General features: G+C 33.1%; 2 protein-coding genes and 1 long non-coding RNA gene across 3 annotated transcripts; 1 reads left to right on the forward strand and 2 right to left on the reverse strand.

Annotated features, from left to right (window-relative positions):
• Window positions 1–2788: 2788 nt before the first annotated feature.
• LOC132030048 (ubiquinol oxidase 2, mitochondrial) lies at window positions 2789–4954 on the reverse strand. The gene is made up of 4 exons (XM_059419519.1): window positions 4486–4954; window positions 4263–4391; window positions 2983–3471; window positions 2789–2871 (listed from the first exon to the last, which is right to left on the reverse strand). Exons 1-4 carry the CDS (start codon window positions 4816–4818, stop codon window positions 2812–2814), a joined length of 1011 nt encoding a protein of 336 aa, XP_059275502.1. The 5' UTR covers window positions 4819–4954; the 3' UTR covers window positions 2789–2811.
• LOC132030049 (uncharacterized) lies at window positions 3479–4246 on the forward strand. The gene is made up of 2 exons (XR_009407982.1): window positions 3479–3888; window positions 3928–4246. It is a non-coding gene; the product is annotated as an uncharacterized LOC132030049 (long non-coding RNA).
• Window positions 4955–9474: 4520 nt separating the features above from the next.
• Window positions 9475–12186, reverse strand: LOC132030050 (ubiquinol oxidase 2, mitochondrial-like). Its single transcript, XM_059419520.1, has 4 exons — window positions 11795–12186; window positions 11524–11652; window positions 10292–10780; window positions 9475–9695 (listed from the first exon to the last, which is right to left on the reverse strand). Exons 1-4 carry the CDS (start codon window positions 12080–12082, stop codon window positions 9636–9638), a joined length of 966 nt encoding a protein of 321 aa, XP_059275503.1. The 5' UTR covers window positions 12083–12186; the 3' UTR covers window positions 9475–9635.
• Between the last annotated feature and the right edge of the window lie 6460 nt (window positions 12187–18646).

The raw sequence follows: 18646 nt of genomic DNA on the forward strand, positions 1-18646 counted from the left end.
TATCAAATTAATAGGCCTAAAGTTCCGTAGCTCCTTCGCTCTATTCTTTTTTCTTTTTTTTTGAAACCAAGGCCATATATGTCGCGTTAACGGTTTTTTCAAAAAAAAAAAAAAAATCATGAATATGGAAATTTTTCATAGTCTTCATGATGTCTTCCTTCAAAAAAATTCAAATTTCAATTTTTTTGGGGAAAAAAAAAAAGACATTGTATATCCGTCTGGATTTGGGGGGTTTGTCAACTGCACACATTTTAATACACACTCAAGAAGGAAGAGATTGAAGCATTTCATCAGAATCCTACAAGATTCCGATGTTCTTTTTTCCCAGCAGATAGATGGTCAGAAATACAACTGCGTTGGAATCCTAACAGATGACCACTAGAAATTAGGAATTGTTGAAGAAATAACAACATCTTTCTTTCATCCCTTGCATACGATCGAAAAATAAAGAAATGGTTAATTCATCAAAGTTCCTGTGTAACCACACTTTTTTCTATGCAGACGATTGAATTCAGGCCTCTAATTTTCTGTTTCAGCATATAAACTCTCATAAGACGATAGAATTTCCTTTTTAATAACTCCGGATTGGCAAAAAGTTCACCTTGAATATCCAGCTTGTCAATATTATTAAATCTTCTATTTGCATGTTTCATCCTTTGAAAAACTTAGTGTTTTCGTTCCCTTATTTTGGCCAAAGTAACTTCAATTTCTGCCTTCATGATATCTCTTTATATTTGGCAATCTCCAAACCTCCATGACTAAATTAGCTTTCACAAGTAATTCGTCATAATGGAGTCTTCTCTGTTCCTCCAAGTTGTCCATATCTAAGATTTTATTAAACACGCCAGTTTACTTATTTTTCAGGTTTTCATAGTTGGTGGCATTCCATTCTTTCAATTTTGGTTTCAACAATCTCAATTTGCAAGCTAAAATGTAGCTAAGCCTTCTTTGCACCTCAAAAGAACTCCACCAGCCCTTCACTTTTTCTTTGAGTCCCTTAACATAAAGCCACCAATTCTCAAACTTGAAATACCACTTGGTAAGTTCATATTGTAGGGCTAAAATCTTCTAGTCCAAACATCAAGCCACTATATCCCGTCACACCATATGATTTTTCCCAAAAAACCTCACATCATTACTTTTTTTTTTCAACTACCAATGAGGGACTTTGTTCACACACACCCAACACCCGTTCCCCACATTGTAATAAAATGGAACAATGATCAGATGAGAGTTTTGGAAGCAAAGATTATTTTATGTTGTTGGAATCCTCATGCCACTCAACCGAGAACAGAAATCTGCCGATTCTTGATGAGATGTCGTGATTATTCCTCCAGTTTTACGATAATTTCCCCCAAAGAGAGGAGGCTCTATTAGTTTAAGATCATCAATAATCTCTGAGATTCAAGCATTGTTGTATTATGTTTGCCAATATTTTTTCTTTCAACTGCAAATCTTGTGGTGTTAAAGTCTCTGTAAATCACCCACGCACCTTGTTGCTGCTAATTCCCACCATTGATCCCTTCTCTCAATCCGATAATTCGATCTATAAACTTCTGTGAGATATCATATTACGTTTTGGATCATTGAGAAGACTCTGCAAGTGATAGCGTACCTTGTGTTAATTAATTCCCTGTCTATATTCTTTTATCCCACATCACCAAAATTCCACCGCTTCTGCAAATTTCTTCCAAATGTGGGAAATTCACCCACTTATTGCTCCAACCTGCCTATGTTGCCCTCCAGTTTCGCTTCCTGAAAGCAGTAAATGTCTGCTTTCCACTTATGAATCAAACAAATTTATAACTCTTCTCTTTGCTCTTCTATTATGTCCCCTAACATTCCATGTGTTTAATTTCATTGGAAACTGATGCAAGAATTCTTCAATTTTTTTGCCTTGTCTTCTTTTATCAAGCTCCATAAAGAGAGACAAAGCCTCTCATTCACAACCTTCAAGATTGAGCCCGTATTGCTTACTTAACTTTGATCACATTCTTCTTGGAACTTCGACTACAATAGTTTCTGGAATTTCAGAAGGGGAGCTTAGCTTATTGGCCTCAAATCTTCAACTAGAAAAGATCCATCTTATTCTCCTGCTCTTTTATTTATGTCATAGGCCCAGTCTTTGTGCTACACTTCATCAGCCAAATAATATGGGCCACTACTAATGGATAAGCGCAAACTCCACAACGGCAATTATCTTAACCCAACTCCTAAAAAGGGTAAAAGAATCGGGTTAAAATAAAAGGAGGGTCGGGTTAATTTGGGTGGTAAACCTGGGTTAAAATAAAAAGCTATTATTTTTTTTTTTTTTTTTGTACAACTATTAACAACGATAAAAATAAAAGCATTTCAACGCAAAGTTCAATAGCATGTGTGAGCCTTTTTTCTTTAATTTATACAAGTAAATCTCATGAATATACAACCTGTTAGTATATATATCAATCAAATTAAACATGTACGAAGGGAGATCAGATCAGTCTAATTTCTGCTGGTAAAATTCAACGAATGAACACGCCAAAAAAATAAATGGAAAATAAAACGGAAAAGAAACCATTTGGTCTAGGAAACAAACCATGATATATTTCGTCAAGAATGCATATGCTCCAATCAAACAGAGCTCATTGTACTCTACCTCTATCTCAGAGATTCATGAAGGCAGTAGTAAAGAACCAACAAAAACCCACAAAACAAATATGTACATCAACATTCAAGATTAGTAGTACCGACTACATAGCTCTATTACCATTCCAAAACAGAACACATAACAGTGACATTTATTGTGTTATCTCTCTTTGTATTATTAGTGGCTTAGTGATACCCAAGTGGTGCTGGTGAGTCCTTCAGCTGTTGTCCTTGATAATGAATGTCCTGCAATCATAACCACATAAATAAGTTAACCAACACTTCAGAAACAAACATCAATCACTAAAACAATATCTCAATTCCAAGCAAGTTGAGATCAACTATATGAATTCTTACGGATGCAAAGTGGTTGACATCGCGGTGATGAGCCTCATCAGCCCTAACAACCAAGACAACATCACGGAGAGTGGAGTCTTTAGGCAGGCGCCAGTAATCAATGGCAATAGCAGGAGCAGGGACGTTCTCAATGTTACCCTTGTCCAATTCCTTGAGGAACTCAGTGTAGGAATGGATAGCCTCTTCTTCCAAGTACCCCACGATACGATGAGCCAACTTTGGGGAAAGAAGGTAAGTCGCAAAGTAGGCGTTGAAGAAGATGCCTTGCACTGTGAAGACCAGGGCTCGCTCGTACCACTTTGGCTTGGCAACTTCCATGAAAGTCATGAGATGCATCCTCTCATTTTCAGCTTCTTCCAACAGTGCTTTGATCCATCCACCACTCTGTTCGAATCGTCTCAGGGACTTGCAGTGCAACAACATACCTCCCACCATTCCAGGCACTGCGGCAACAGTTTCAAGCATCATTGCTCTACAACCATATCTCCTCTGTACCACATAAATTTAACACCACAAAAATTAATCACCGCTATCATATTTCTTAGTAATTCTTTTGCTTTTTATTATATTTATAGCATAACATGAAATTATTCTTCAAAATTGATCTAGAAGGCAGGGAATAAAAGATGATTTTAACAACATCAGTAACTACTATTAATCCTATTATTACTCCACGCTAAAAAAATGACACTATCAACAGTTAGGAGTCACATAGCTAGTCCTCAATAACAATCTTTTCAAACGCTTTTTAGATTTTTTTTTTAAAACTATAACTAATGGTATATATTGGATTTTTTAAAATTATTTTCCAGACATGAATATTCTATTTTTAAAGAATAAATCGATGCACAATTTTCAAGCTGATCATTGTAATTTAAATTAATTAGATTATTTTGGATCGAAGAAGTATAAGAACACATTCCGAAATTATGGGAAATGACATAGTAGTAAGAACACATTCCGAAATTATGGGAAATGACATGGTAGAATCTTTTCGTAAGAGCTCTAACTAAATTTAATTGACAAATATTAACATCTTCCAAGATCCAAAATTCCCAACTAGGAAAAGAATTCACACATGACGAAATCATTTTTTTAAATTCTTAATTAGGATCATAATAAGGACTTCCAATATTCTGGGAATTGGCATTAAAGACCTTTTCGCCTGTAATAACTATACCAAATTCATCACAATAATAACGTCATATTGACATAATCCAAAAAAAAAAAAAAAAAAAAAAAAACACAAATAGCAACAATAAAATTATCAACTTACATACCTGAAAAAATATATCAGTGGGGTATCGAAGGGACTTAACAGTCCAATAAGCAAATTTGTCCAAAAACGTGACAGGTGCATGGTGTTTCGTCAGATCTATTGACATATCTGCCTGGTACGTCTCCCATGGCTACATCACACAAAGAAAAACTAAATCAACAAAAATTCTCAAAAAGAAAAAAAATCATAAAGTATGTAAAAAGCTAGTACTTAAACTTACGTACCCTAAAACAATTCCATTTCCATTCAGTACCATCTGGTTTAGTAATCTTTGATGGCTGAACACCCCAATAACTCACTACTGATTTCTCATCACCGCCCTTAGCGCCGCCGTTCTCCACTTTCTTTTCTTGCTCCTTTTCATTCAAAGCCATAGTACTTGCACTACGTGAACCCATCACCGGAAAATTCCTAGTCCACGTCACCAGCCCTTTCTCCACCGGAAAACCGGTAACTCCGGTTAAACCATCATTTCGGATAACTGCAGTTGAAAAGTAACGTGGACCCATATGACCCATTACTAGTCGGGTCATCCTTGTTGCTCCACGTGTCATCATCTTTGATAATAACTCCGATCAAAATATTATGAAGAATATGTTTGCCAGAAAGTTGGAAAAGAAAGAAACTTGGGGAAGAAGGTAAGAGTATTTTCTTTTCTTTTCTTTTTTGTGTTGTGTGAAGGGTTTACGATATACGCTGCTTTTATATAGGGGTGAGATTTTTATGTTTTTACGTAAATTTTAATTAATTTTCCTTTTGAATTTTGTTATACGGTTGGTTTCGATCAAGCTTCGCGTGAAGACTGTGTGGGACCAACGGTTACGTATATTTTATTAATTTTATGGCTCATAAATTTTGGTGTTTGAGATATTTTAAAAATGTGCGGTTAGTTAATTCTAGAGGAAATGACTAAACGACTAAAATGACCGGTAACCAGTGCCACCATTTTGACTTGAAAATCAAGTATGTTGAATATGACTAGAAAATCAACTAATTCCACATAATTTTTATATGAAATGAAATAGCAGTGAATTGTAGTGATAATATGCATAAAAGTATCTGTGGTAGATTGAATATTAAGAAATTTCTGCATTGTATGCTCAATTTTTGAGTTTCTTATACCACTATAATTAGACGTGTAATATATATATAACCCATAGTTTAGTTTTAATTAGTTACGTTGTTAGGGTGAATGGTTCTGATTAAACAACATGCACCATTCTGAAATAATTGTGTCAAATAATAAAAATGTAAATGCTGATGAAAATTCATTAAATGCCATAGTATGGTGGTCAAATAAAATAATACAAACTCCAAGGGCTTTTCTGGAAATCAATGGCAAAAGTATGCAAGTAGCTGACTTTAAATGGTCAAGTTCAATTTCGTGTTTTATTTCTCTTTTTCTTTCGAAAAAGTAGATCTTGGGGAACAAGTAACAAGAAGTTTCATGAAGAGCAAGAGTTGGTCCAAAGTCATTGAATCATGATTTTGCCATTATATTAAGCACAACTATTTATTAATTTTCTTTGTTAAGCACAACTTGTTTTTTCAATACTATATTTGGTAAACTTATTATTGGTAGTTGCCAATAATAAACTGACAGAGTACAGGCAAGCAGCCGGCAACGGCAGTACTTCTGCCACGTCACTGCATCAGTCACCAAGAGTTATTTTAAAAAGAAAATTAATTGCGTAAGTAAGACCTCCATCGACGACTAAATTTTAAGTCGGTGAACATTTACGTGGATCGGGTACTTTTATCAACTAACTTATAATACATATACATAATACATGTCTTTACATATAATTGTATTGCTAATTTATAGTGAAGCAATACATATTTTAACATAAATTTTTGAATGAATCATAGTTTAAAATAGTACTCCTATAATTTAATTTGATGTAAATATCTAGTGCGGTAAGTTTGCCCGCCCCAATGTCTAATGCTTTTGGTATCATAACTCTAGTTGAACCTTTAAATTTCTTTTACTAGGGAACTTTTTTTAAAATGAAGTTGTAAAGGATAATTTGAAGTGCAGCTCTTTTGGATAATTACTTTGATTTAAATTGTGAATATTGATCAATGCAAATAGGGTATAGGAGAAAAGGCGAACTATATAGATGACAATAGAAACTCCATCATCGAATAATTCCTTTTGCAAAGAGAAACAAAAATTCTTTGCATCAGCACAAACTTGATTGGCCAATTATATTGTGATTTTGTTAGAAAGAGGTTGCAAATCTTCTCTGATAGAATATACGAGTCCACCAAACAGTATAGAGAATAAGGTTCTCTATACGTTCCCTTAAGTAAGACAAGAAGTAAATACACAAGATATTTACGTGGAAAACTTATTGCTGAAGGGATTAAAAATCGTGACCCACTGCAGTAGGATTTGCTCAACTTCACTATAAACGAGCAAACTTCAAATTACAACCTATTGCAACCTAGGAATTAAATTCTTAATCCTTCCCCCTTACAATAACTCTACCGCAAAGAACACACCTTGACTAACTCTAGCAAAGTGAACAACTCAGAAATGTTAAAAATTTGTCCTACTATGACACTTCTTGAAAGTAATGTAGGAATACAAGATAAAGAACAAAAGACAAAGACTCAACAAACCAAAGGATTTAAGACATGTCGCAACTTTGTTCTTGAGAGCACTTTGAGATGCGGCGGCTATCACTTGAGATGAGAGTGAATTTTCTGATTTGCAAGTGTTAGGTTTTCACTTGTAACATGTTGTTTATATAGGTGGGTGAAGTGGGTTGATGTGAAAGTGACATTCAAGTTGCTTCGGCCACTAGCGAGCGAAATTTGCGCTTCGCACTATTTCTTGTCGATCAATACACAACAACTTTACAATTGTAGTGTTGACTTGCCACAGATTTGAACACGATCCCATCCTGCCTCTAAAAACATATCTCTGTTCCTCAAATAAGTTTGTCAAATCATGAAAACACGAAATAACATAACTTATCATTCCCCTCCTATTAGCTTTTTTTTCTTTTTCTTTTTAAGTCATTCATTGTCTATATTTTTGTTCTTGCATTTCAAAATTGAGAAAAGAAAAGGAGGAATTGTAAAGAAATAGATGAAAATGGGAGACTATCAAATTTTCCCTGGGAGCATTTTCAAATACTACTCTATGTCTTGGGTGAAACCATATGACATTTGAAGTACGCACCAAAAAGAAAAAGAAAAAAGAAGCCAGATGCTCTGCGCCTTCCTTTTGATATTTGAACAACTAATATTCTTTTCTCTTTGACTGATATCTTATAGTGATCGACCAATGAAATTTGTGCAGTAGACCATTTCCGCCTCCAATTAGACAATTTAATTCTTGCCAGAGATTAAGATTAGCATATCAAAGAACAGGAACATTAGTGCAACAGTAAAAATATAATTGGTGAGTGTGATCAGAAGAACAAGATGTCAAGGACACGTAAATAATTGCCTCGCACACAACAAAACCGTTTTATCGAGAGATAATCAGCTGTAAGGTTAAAAACCTTCTTCGCCCAGTGCTTGCTGTATTTCTGGATCTAAATTAAAAGTTTAGAATTTAGAACATCAATAAATTAGGTATATCATGATATTTGTTGTTTTGACAAAGATATATTAATAAGTTCAATTTTCAAAAGGGTTAATTAAGTACGTATATATACATATTAAGGAGAAATATTTATAAAACGTGACGATAGTTTTTTATTTACAAAACATAACATTACAAATCCTATACAAAACATACTTTAAAAAAGAAAACATTACTTTTAAAAAAAAATTATGTGTGAAAGTTTTATGAATGTGTATATCTCGCTACGAGGCGCTTAAAAGTTCATTAAAATCTAGTGTATGAAAATGGTGTGAAAAATGTATGAAATGTATATATCTCGTTCAAGGCTTAAAAAATCCGCTAAAAATTGTGTATGAAAACGATATGAAATTTATATCTCGCTCAAGGCTTAGAATTCACTCACATTTTCGTGTATAAAGTTCATGTTAGAATTTTGTAATACAACTACAACAACATTACATACAACTTTGATACAACATTCAAGACTTAAAATAATCGCTCAAATTTTTGTGTATGAAATGTGTATATCTTGCTCAAGGCTTAAAAAGTTCGCTCAAATTTTGTGCGTATGAAAAACGTATGAAATCGTATATCTCGATCAAGGCTTAAACATTTCGCTTTCAATATTTTATGTATTAGAATGGTATGAAATGTGTATATCTTGCTCAAGACTTAGAATTTCACTCACATTTTTCATATATAAAGTTTATATTAGGTTTCTGGAAAATTAATACAACTACAACAACATTATAACAACTTTTATACAATATTCAAGGCTTAAAGTTTTCGCTCACAATTTTGTGTATGAAAACTATATTAAAAATTTCACTCACACATACACATTTCATACAGCTTTTATACACAAAAAATTGAGGTAATTTTTAGGCCTTTGAGCAAAAAAAAATATATATATAGATATATATTTAAAAAAAATATATATTTTAAACTTTTAAAAAAAATTGAAACAAAAATAATAATAAACAAACGAAAAATATATGAAAATCCATCATGTTTCGTAAACTATCGTTATGTTTTGTAAATAAGAAAAACTATCTATATATATTATAATAAAGAGTTTTAAGTTGGTACCCCATGTCATTTTTCCTTTTCAAAATATTGGCCCCTGCTATGATACAAATCAATTGATAAACTATTAAGTTTATTTTTTTGATGTCTATCCACGACATCTTATTTTTTTGATGTCTATCCACGACATCTAAATAAAACAATCGGATAAGAATTTTTTATTTGACCTTATTATTATTTATTTGTCTTTAGTTAATTAAATGGTTCAATATATCTGTGAGATTGATATATTCTTCGTTACTAATATACTAAGCAAAATCCTTTTAAAAAGAAATTCAAATAGTTACTTTTATGTATTATTTAAAATAATTTAAACTCCTCATATATTCAGTTCTAATCATGTTCCTTGATCTCTATTTATAAAAATAAGAATATTATTATGACTTTTCGATCTCGTTTTCTTATTGAAATGAAGGGTTGGCGTGGGAAGCAAACCGATCTTGAAATTAGAATGGGTCTTACGTGAATCCGAATTAGTCAGAGCCTCAATATAATTATCATACACCGAAAAGGAAAACAAAAAAAAAAGTGCATAACAACTTCATTCTAGCATCATACCTATAACAAATCTCAAGAAATAGTGATATTTGTACAAAGGACACAAAAAAGCTCAAGGTTCATTAATACAAAGATATATAACATACTAATGGAAAAATTCAACACTAACTAGATATGGATAGACAAATCTTTTGAGATATTTTTTTCACTTCAATGATATCCAATTGGAGCAGGGTAATCCTTCAATTCATGCCCTTGACACTGTATATCCTGTAAAACAATTGTTTTAAAAAATTATTCAAAAGCATAAAACTATGACAAATTTTAAGCAGAAGAGAGGAGAAAATGATAAAAATGGTCCCTTATGTTTCGGATACAATTAAAGTAGTCCTTTAATTTAACTTCTGAGTAATTCGCCTTTCAAGTTTGAAAAAAATTAGCATTTTCGGCCCCCCTCAAATATTTTAACAAACTTGTCTTTTAGATTGAGGGGAACAAATGAAAAAAAAAAATAACTAGAAACATTCGGAAAGTTTCATTGAATCTATAAACTACAACACAAAAAACTACACTAGATATAAAAAATAACATAAGTTGCACCTCAAAAAGTTGTACCTAACTCTAGAAATAGACCAAAACTAGTGCAAAATTTACACCTTCAAATATGAGTTCCTGTTAAATCCTTTTTGTTTTCTATTCCTATCAAAACTAACAGATGAGACCGAAAGTGTTATCTTCTAGCAAATTAAAAGAACCAAAATTGCTCTCAAGTATATCTAAGTATTTTTTTATCTTTTCTCTAGAAGAAAGCCTCTTAAATGTGGGAGAAAATTAAAAGAGAAGAAAATGAGAAGCGAAAATCTTACCGAAGCAAAGTGATTTAGGTCACGATGATGTGCCTCATCAGCCCTAATAACAGTGACAACATCTTTAAGCGTTGAATTAGCTGGCAAACGCCAATAATCAATAGCAATAGCAGGAGCAGGCAAGTTCTCAAAAACACCCTTCTCAATATTAACCAAAAACTCAGTATACGAATTCACTGCTTCTTCCTCTAAGTAGCCAACAATCCTATGAGCCAATTTTGGTGACACCAAATATGCCAAGAAATAGGCATTGAAGAATACACCTTGGACTGCAAACACTAATGCACGTTCGTACCATTTAGGGTTTGATAACTCGATGAATGTCATGAGATGCATCCTTTCGTTCTCAGCTTCTTCGAGGAGGGCTTTGATCCACCCTCCACTGTGCTCGAATCGTCGGAGGGATTTGCAGTGGAGGAGCATACCGCCTACCATACCTGGCACGGCTGCAACCGTTTCTAGTAACATGGCATGGCACATATGCCTTCTCTGTGAGATCAAAATAAGAGTCCCTTTGGGTTAGCTGATGATTAAAAGTAGCGATAAGTATCTAGTCTTTGGAATTGATTTTATAAATGAGTAGTTACATGTTTGATGAAATTTATGAAACATATCATAAATATACTTTACATATATTATATAGTGTAGTAGAAAGGAGAAGGAATATAACATAATGTTTGGGAATTAGCACTTTTAGTCCCTCAAATAGTGATAAACTACAATTTAAGTTTTTGTTATTTTTGTTTAATTTAATACATTAACTTTCAATTAATTGATGTGTACTTTTGATTTCTATGACTGTGAATCTTCACAATTATAATGTAATGAATTATTAAGCTCTAAAACCGCTCAACTATTGATATGTTAATTTAATTTTTTTATTGTTACTCCATAAGTGAGGGTAAAATAATTCCAAAATATAGTCTAATATCACATCTTTTCCATATAAAGGGATGTAAAAAAAAACATTTTTTTAGTTAATTGAAGAATAAATGTACTTAGTCAATATTGCAAGGATCAAATAAGAATTTACTAATAATCAAAGGACCAAAAGTGCAATTAGCCATATAGTGTCACTTCAACCAATTTGTTCAACTAGTGACAAGCTCACGTTGTCCTTTTTTGAGGAATTAGTTGTTGGAGTGATTACTTTAATTTAGAACGTCTATTATATCATGTACAATATTTTATTATAATTATTATGTGGATAATAAGGGAGTCAAGATGTTGACCTGGAAGAACATGTATGTGGGGAACTTTAGAGCCTGGACAGTCCAATAAGCAAATTTGTCCATGAAATTGGCAGGCATATGGTGCTTCTTCACATCAATCGAAATATCAGCTGAGTATGTCTCCCATGGCTATCGAACCCACACACAAAAAATTAAATTCTATTATTACTATCTCATTTAATTAAAAATACTCGGTGAAAAACAAAAAAGTCTACCATTAAAACTTTTTAATAATTTTGACTGTTTGTACATATAAATTAAACTTGCTTACCCTAAAGCAGTTCCACCTCCATGGTGTACCATCTTGCTTGGAGATTTTGGGAGGATCCACACCCCAATAGCTAACTATGGCCTTGGCCTTAGCCTTATCGCGATTATCACCTGCCTCATCAGCCTCCATGTGCGGTGGTTGCTGTGGCTTTTGCTCATCTTTTGTTGTACCAAAAGACATATTGCTATAATAACGAACTTGTACTATGCTTCCACGGGGCGAATGAAATTCGCCCCGTAATTGCCTCATAAGCAAGCCGGACATTTTCACTGCTGCACTACGACTCATATTGATAGGACTCGAAATTAAACCAAATAAGAAATAAGTAAGTAAGATCACTAATTGAATCAATTTTTGTTGTTGATGTTTTTATGGTGAGATACAGAGTGAAAAATTGTTGGTTTATATATATAGTGTTAAAAGTTGAAAAGGTCGAGGACTATGATGTAATAGATGAAAGTGTGTGAGAAAGTTCTTGGAATTGACTTTTCGTTAGTATTGGGAGAGTGACGTTTCTTGGTCATTAGCACAAAAAGAAAAAGGGAAAAGGGTCAAATTTATCCTTCAAGTATGATTTATAGTCTAAATTTGCCCTCCGTTAAAATTTGGGATCAAATTTGCCCTCTCCGTAAAGATATTTGTTATATTTGCCCTTTTTTGAATGGAAATGTGACTTGGACTAAAAAATTAGCCACGTAGGCTCCACGTAGACTGCCAATCGGGTGTCACAATCCAAATTCGTTAGCCGCGACTAGCACCTAAAGAGTTACTACCCAATAGGTGAACCTAACCATTTCATATGTTAATGTGTTCCATAGGTTTAAGAAAAAATGAAGAACTTCTGTTCTCTCTTTCGTTCCCACTCTTTTCTCTTTTCTAAAATAAAAAGATTAGGGTCGTATTATTTTATATGATGGGTAAATAGGTCACAGGTCATGGGTTAAAATAATTGGGAGCCTACGTAGAGCCTACGCGACTAATTTTTACTCAAGTCACACTTCCATCCAAAAAGCGACAAATATAACAAGTATCCTAACTTAAGGCAAATTTGATCCCAAACTTTAACGGAGGGCAAATTTAAACTATAAATCATACTTGGAAGGTAAATTTGACCCTTTTCCCAAAGAAAAAAGATGTTACTTGGTCGTGGCCAATCTTTATTTCACTTCAACTTGAAAACAGAAGGACGTTTACTCAACAATTGAACATGATGACAAGACCAGTTATTGAACTTTTCATAAAATCTTGGAGGAACCAATATGTGAACATACAAAGAAGTATAATTGTAAAACATTTTCTTAAAATAATCAGTTCTTGATTATATAACTTTTTGGGTCAATTTTGACTAACTGTTTTGAATTGATTCAGATTATATGACTAGATTGAAAAGTATATTCGTTTGAGTTAAATTAAAGTTACTTATTTTTAATCTAGAACTAGAATGACGTTTGGCACGACAAAAACAATTTTTAAACAACTATGTTTTGACATGAAAGGCTAAATACATTAACAATAATTTTAATAATCAAATTCCAAATATAAAATATTTAAAATCGACTTAATACAATTAACTTATCGAGGGCACCAAATTTAAGTCCTTGAAATCCACAAGATTCTTCAATATTCTGAGAAGATGAGGTGGCACATTTTTTGAGTCTCTGAGTTTGGAAAAAGAAAAAAATAGTAGCAAAATCAACATATAAGATTCTCATCTAATAAAAATTTATTTGCACCGGATATTCATACTAAATCGATAAATACATGACATGTTTTAAGTCTATTACTTAATCATTATTAGCTAATATGTATTTTTATTTTATTAAATTAAACTTAAATTAATTTAAGTTGATGTTGGACCATAGAGTTTAATTTTGACACGGAAGAGGATATATCCTGATGTGCTATTCACACGGTATGTGTCGGGCCTTGCATAAAATAAAATTCCTTTGGAAGCACGTCAAGTATTACGATTTTTCTAAATTTATAAATAGTCATTTTCAAATTTTGTAATTAAAAGATAGCAACTGTTTTGAAATATATAATGGCCAGTAAATGTTCTTTCTAATCAAGCTTTGGAGGGTAAATTACGAGTCCGGAGCTTAAAGGGTATAAAAATACACGGTATAAACCAAAAGGGGTAAGTCAAAAATATATATACCAAAAGGGGTATAACGTGGACTGATCCACGTTATACCCCAACTTTTTTTTTTCCCTTTGTCAGGTTGAACCAAACGAAAAAAAAAAAAAATTGTATAACGTGGACTGATCCACGTTATACAAATAATTTTGTATAACGTGGATCAGTCCACGTTTTACAAATATATTTTGTAAAACGTGGTACTGACCACGAGTCTCATTCAGTTGTTGCCCTAAATTTTTCATCGTCTCCTCCGCCTCTTCCTCCATCTTCTAAACTTACAGAATTTTGATCTCCGCCTCCATCTCCTTCTCCTTTTCCTTCTCCTCCATTTATTTTCTTTTTAAACCTTGCGTTACAGTCTAATTTTTGGAGCAACTTCTTCATCCTTATCTTTTGTTGCTATCTAAATTAAGGTATTTTTTCTAGCTCATATAATTGTATATTTCTAGTAGATGTAGAATATTTGTTTGTCTTATATATCTTAATTGTTATTTTTTATTTGTGTTATTTTAATACGTATAAGATATATGTTTGTCTTATTTGTGTTATTTTAATTTGAACTTAAGATATGATTGTTAGAAGCATTATCATATAAAAGGTCTGATTTGTTTAGTAGCACTTTTGAAGAAATTTGTTGTTATGTTACTGTTATTTTTGTGGATTGTTATATAAAATTTGGCTGATTTGATGACACTCTTATCTGATAATACATGTGTTTCCTTTTCAACGCTCAACCGAATACATGTTTTCTCCAATTAAAAATTAGTGCGCTTAGATATTTACATAAGAGCTTTAGGAAGATCTACTCCTAAGTGGCTAACATTAACAACGGTCCAACATTATTTTTGTGGATTGTTATACCTTTAATGTGATATTTATATAGTCAAAAAAGTGAAATTTAATTGATGCCTCAGTAGCCCAAAAAAAAAGATACTTAAAATGTCATGATAATGCTTTATTATATATAAAGTCTAAGTGGGTGGATAATTATTTTGTCTATACCTTATAGGTATTAATGTGGTCCACTATCGTGGTTTCTAAATAAGGCGAATAAGTCGACTTTATCTAGCCGAAGGTGCATATTTGTTCTCTAAAATTGGAATAATATATTTATTTTTTTTAATAGTAAGTTACTCCAAATAGCTTGATCTGGACTTTAATTTTTTTTTTTTTAATCTAAGGTATGGAGCTTCCATGGGTATGCGTACATCCGGGCGATGTATGATGTGTTAACACTCCAGGAGAAGCATCGATCACGACATGTGGGATGGTGCCTTGAGAGGACCGACCGGATGTGTTGACACCCAATTTTGTCCCTCCGTTATTCCAATTTATTTTCTCGGGCTTTTTAACGAGCTAAATACTTTATTTTCACTACTATTTTTTTTCTACTGTTAACCTCGTTACTTTCATTACTTTATCACAAATTTTAAATAGTTCGTCATCGTTTCATTTTTGGGATTTGTCTTTCGTTAAATTAATTTTACTTTATTAAACCCTTTACTTTCCACATATTAATCACTAATTATCATAGTATATATATTGTCTTAGTTATGTTAGAAGCCCCGAAGAATAATTAAATAGCGGAGAAAAGATCAACATTTTTCTGCCAATTAATGGCCCAAACGGACCAACCCATTACCACTATTTTTAATTAATTGACCAGCCCACCATCTGTTGACCCGATCCAGCCCAATATCGTACCCGACCCGGTCCACTTCATTTCATTCATTTCACTCTAATCCCTAATCTTTTCAGCAACCTAGCCGCACACGCACCTCTCTCTAACATCTCTCACTTTCATTCCTCTTTTAAACCAAGAACCAAAATCCTTTCAACCATGGCAGTTTTGCCTTTCCATTCCCACGCAAAATTCGTCCCTACGTCTGTTTACCTACGTTATTCTGTCATTGAAAATGGAAAGTTTCCCATTCTCGCCTTCAAACGAAATAGACCCTCAAAACCAGAACGGTCGAACCAATTTCGGAAATATTGAAGCCGAATCACGTGAAGATTTGTTGGGATTTCAAAGGATCCATTTGGGATTCGTTTTTGAAAAACCTCGACCAAAAATCCCGCCCAAATCGGACCGCAAAAACCTAAATTTTCCTATAAATACATCGTTAAGTCCACAGCCAAAAGAGGGGGAAGCCGCCTCTACATCACTATAACTTTGCTGCTCATACATATTCTTGATCTCGGTTTACCTCTAAAAAGCTTATAGTTTCTCACCCGATTTATCCCAAAAGAAATACAAATTAAAACTTTAACTCGCTAGAATCCGCAACATTTTCATACACTGGGCATTCGAACTCATTCGGCTCGAAGTTGGGATCTGTTCATAACGAGAGAGTAGATTCGAGGCTTCGATGTCCTAGTTCACTGCACCCACAAGAGGTAAAATCTGATGCTATTCTGACTTATTGTTTTGTTGAAATTCTGTTAGCTTAGAAAAAATCATGTTTCAATGTCTCGTTGCTGTCATTCATGATTTAAATGTATTATTAGCTACTGTTACTTTCAACCTCCTAAAGGTTATCGTTTGGCTGATATAGATACCATATTAACAAGAAATCAGTTTGATTTGAATGTTTTCTTATACGTGTCTTTTAAAAATCGTGATTAAGTTCGCTTGCTTAAGAGACTCATATTCCGCTAACTGGCTGAGATAAGTGTTTCTCGTTTTTTAGATGCTAGAAAATATACCTATAGGCCTTGTCGAATAGTTTTGTACTTCTGTTCGTTTAAATACTTAAAACTTGTGAAATGGAATAAACTTTAGCATGGAATCCTTTTTTAAGAAATATATTCGCAGAATCCAGTAGCTAAAAGAAGCCGGTCGAGTTATGCCATCTCTGGTCTTTAGGTACCATGCTCTGTTCAGTTTTAAAAGGGTAGCATAACTTTAGCATGTTGGAGCCATCTGGGTGTCAAAAATGCAGAATATATATTTGTTAGCAATCTACATTAGCCGTGACTGATTGTGTGCCTACTATTACTTTAAATCTGTTTAAAAAAAATTATATTGTCCATGCTGGTTAAAAAATCAATACCTCAAAATGCATGAAGTATTAAGATTTTAAGCTCTCAGCTTGTGTTATTTGATGGTAGTCTACATTCTATTTTATTTTAGCGTCAAATTAGTTTACTCCTTCTAACTTCTCTTCACTTTTTCCCTTTGTTTTGCATGAAAATAACCAAACTAAGAGTTTCACTTTGAGACTCCACGACACATTATCACATGAAGTCATACATCATCTTCTCTCGTTCCCGTTTTGCTCAAAACAAGAGAGAAATTGAGAGGATCCCATCCTAAAAAAGTCGGATTTGAGCCGTTCATGTTATCTTATCTCCATCTTCTCTTCTTATATGACTTGTTACCTCTTGTTGTTTGACTAAGTTGTCATTGTTTATTTTGGTTGTTAGATGAATGGCATAAGAACAGAGAGCTATTTAGGATTATGACCTTCAGTTAATAAATAGACGTTTTCTTTTAACTTTAAGAGTTTTTTCTTTTTTTTAAAACGTACAAATGTCATAGCACCATTTTTTGGAAGTCAAATAGTAAAAGTCATTCTTTAAACGTTAGTGAACTTGGAAATATTCAACTTTGAGCTGGAACTTGAACGAAATTGACATTAGTCCATTAATTCTTTTCATTTTAAAAAAAAAGAAACCTTTCTGCCAAACTAAAGTTCTTTCCTCAAAATTAAATGCGCTTTTCTAAACATTAAATTATAACAACTTTACACTGTACATTATATTTATAACATAACTTCAACCTCCTTTTATCATGACTTATAAAATATTCGCAATTTTTATATCGAGCGTTTAGCCCTTTTTTAACTCTAAATCCGGACGGTTAATGAATTAATTTTTAATGGAACTTAAATGCCTGAATATCTTCCTTGGCTAAATGTAACTTTCCTTCATTTGGTTTTGTCATCATTTAAATAAAATCAACTTTAGATAATTACTTTAGTTAACTTTAAAGCCCTAATTCAAAAAATAATTAGTAAAGTCAATTATAACTTTAAATAACCCCCGAATGACTGTTATGTTGTAAACTATTTTGACCAAAATAATACTGACATGCCTATTTCCACGTGCGGATACCGAATTTTGGAAGCACGTAAGCGTCATCCTTTTTTGTCCTCACATCCTTAGCTACTTTGGCTAATGTGGATTTACCAATATAATAGTAGTAGGATGTGTATCATATAATAGGTAAAATATATTATAGAGAGAGATGGCGTCTTGAACGCACACATTTCATTGTTACGGGACAAAATTGGGTGGCGACCATCACATTACAAGATATTGAGATCATGTTTGGCATGGTTGTTGATGGTAATCCCTTAATGATGTTAATGCTAGAAATATAAGTATTGTTGAGTGGCAACAATTAATCCATGAGCTTATTGGTTGGGCACCGTTCGGATTGTTTTAATGGTGTTAGTAGGTTAGAACTAAATAAATTAATTGAATATGTTAGAGGCTTAGATGACATTACATATCGACCCCGAAATTGTTGTGCAACATGCAGGTTGTACTTGCTATGGCTTTGTGGTGGCACGATATTTCCGATAAGTGCGGTGACTTACTTAATTTAAACTATTTGCTTGACATGCGTGACCTTAGAGCAATGAGTAGACAAGCTTAGGGAGCGGCCGCATTGTCATATTTGTATACTTGTTTATGCCGCGCTTCGT

Source organism: Lycium ferocissimum, chromosome 9, assembly GCF_029784015.1.
Source record: "Lycium ferocissimum isolate CSIRO_LF1 chromosome 9, AGI_CSIRO_Lferr_CH_V1, whole genome shotgun sequence".
Classification (NCBI taxonomy): domain Eukaryota; kingdom Viridiplantae; phylum Streptophyta; class Magnoliopsida; order Solanales; family Solanaceae; genus Lycium; species Lycium ferocissimum.

What these genes read in the sequence shown, in the direction of transcription:
- LOC132030050 (XM_059419520.1), bottom strand. Translation starts at nt 12,082, where the DNA reads ATGAGTCGTAGTGCAGCAGTGAAAATGTCCGGCTTGCTTATGAGGCAA. An exon ending in GGAGGTGGAACTGCTTTAGG is followed by an intron (nt 11,653 to 11,794) that starts GTAAGCAAGTTT and finishes TGGGTTCGATAG; the next exon opens with CCATGGGAGACATACTCAGC. An exon ending in ACCTAAATCACTTTGCTTCG is followed by an intron (nt 9,696 to 10,291) that starts GTAAGATTTTCG and finishes ATTGTTTTACAG; the next exon opens with GATATACAGTGTCAAGGGCA.
- LOC132030048 (XM_059419519.1), bottom strand. Translation starts at nt 4,818, where the DNA reads ATGATGACACGTGGAGCAACAAGGATGACCCGACTAGTAATGGGTCAT. An exon ending in GGAAATGGAATTGTTTTAGG is followed by an intron (nt 4,392 to 4,485) that starts GTACGTAAGTTT and finishes TGTGTGATGTAG; the next exon opens with CCATGGGAGACGTACCAGGC. An exon ending in CCACTGATATATTTTTTCAG is followed by an intron (nt 3,472 to 4,262) that starts GTATGTAAGTTG and finishes TATGTGGTACAG; the next exon opens with AGGAGATATGGTTGTAGAGC.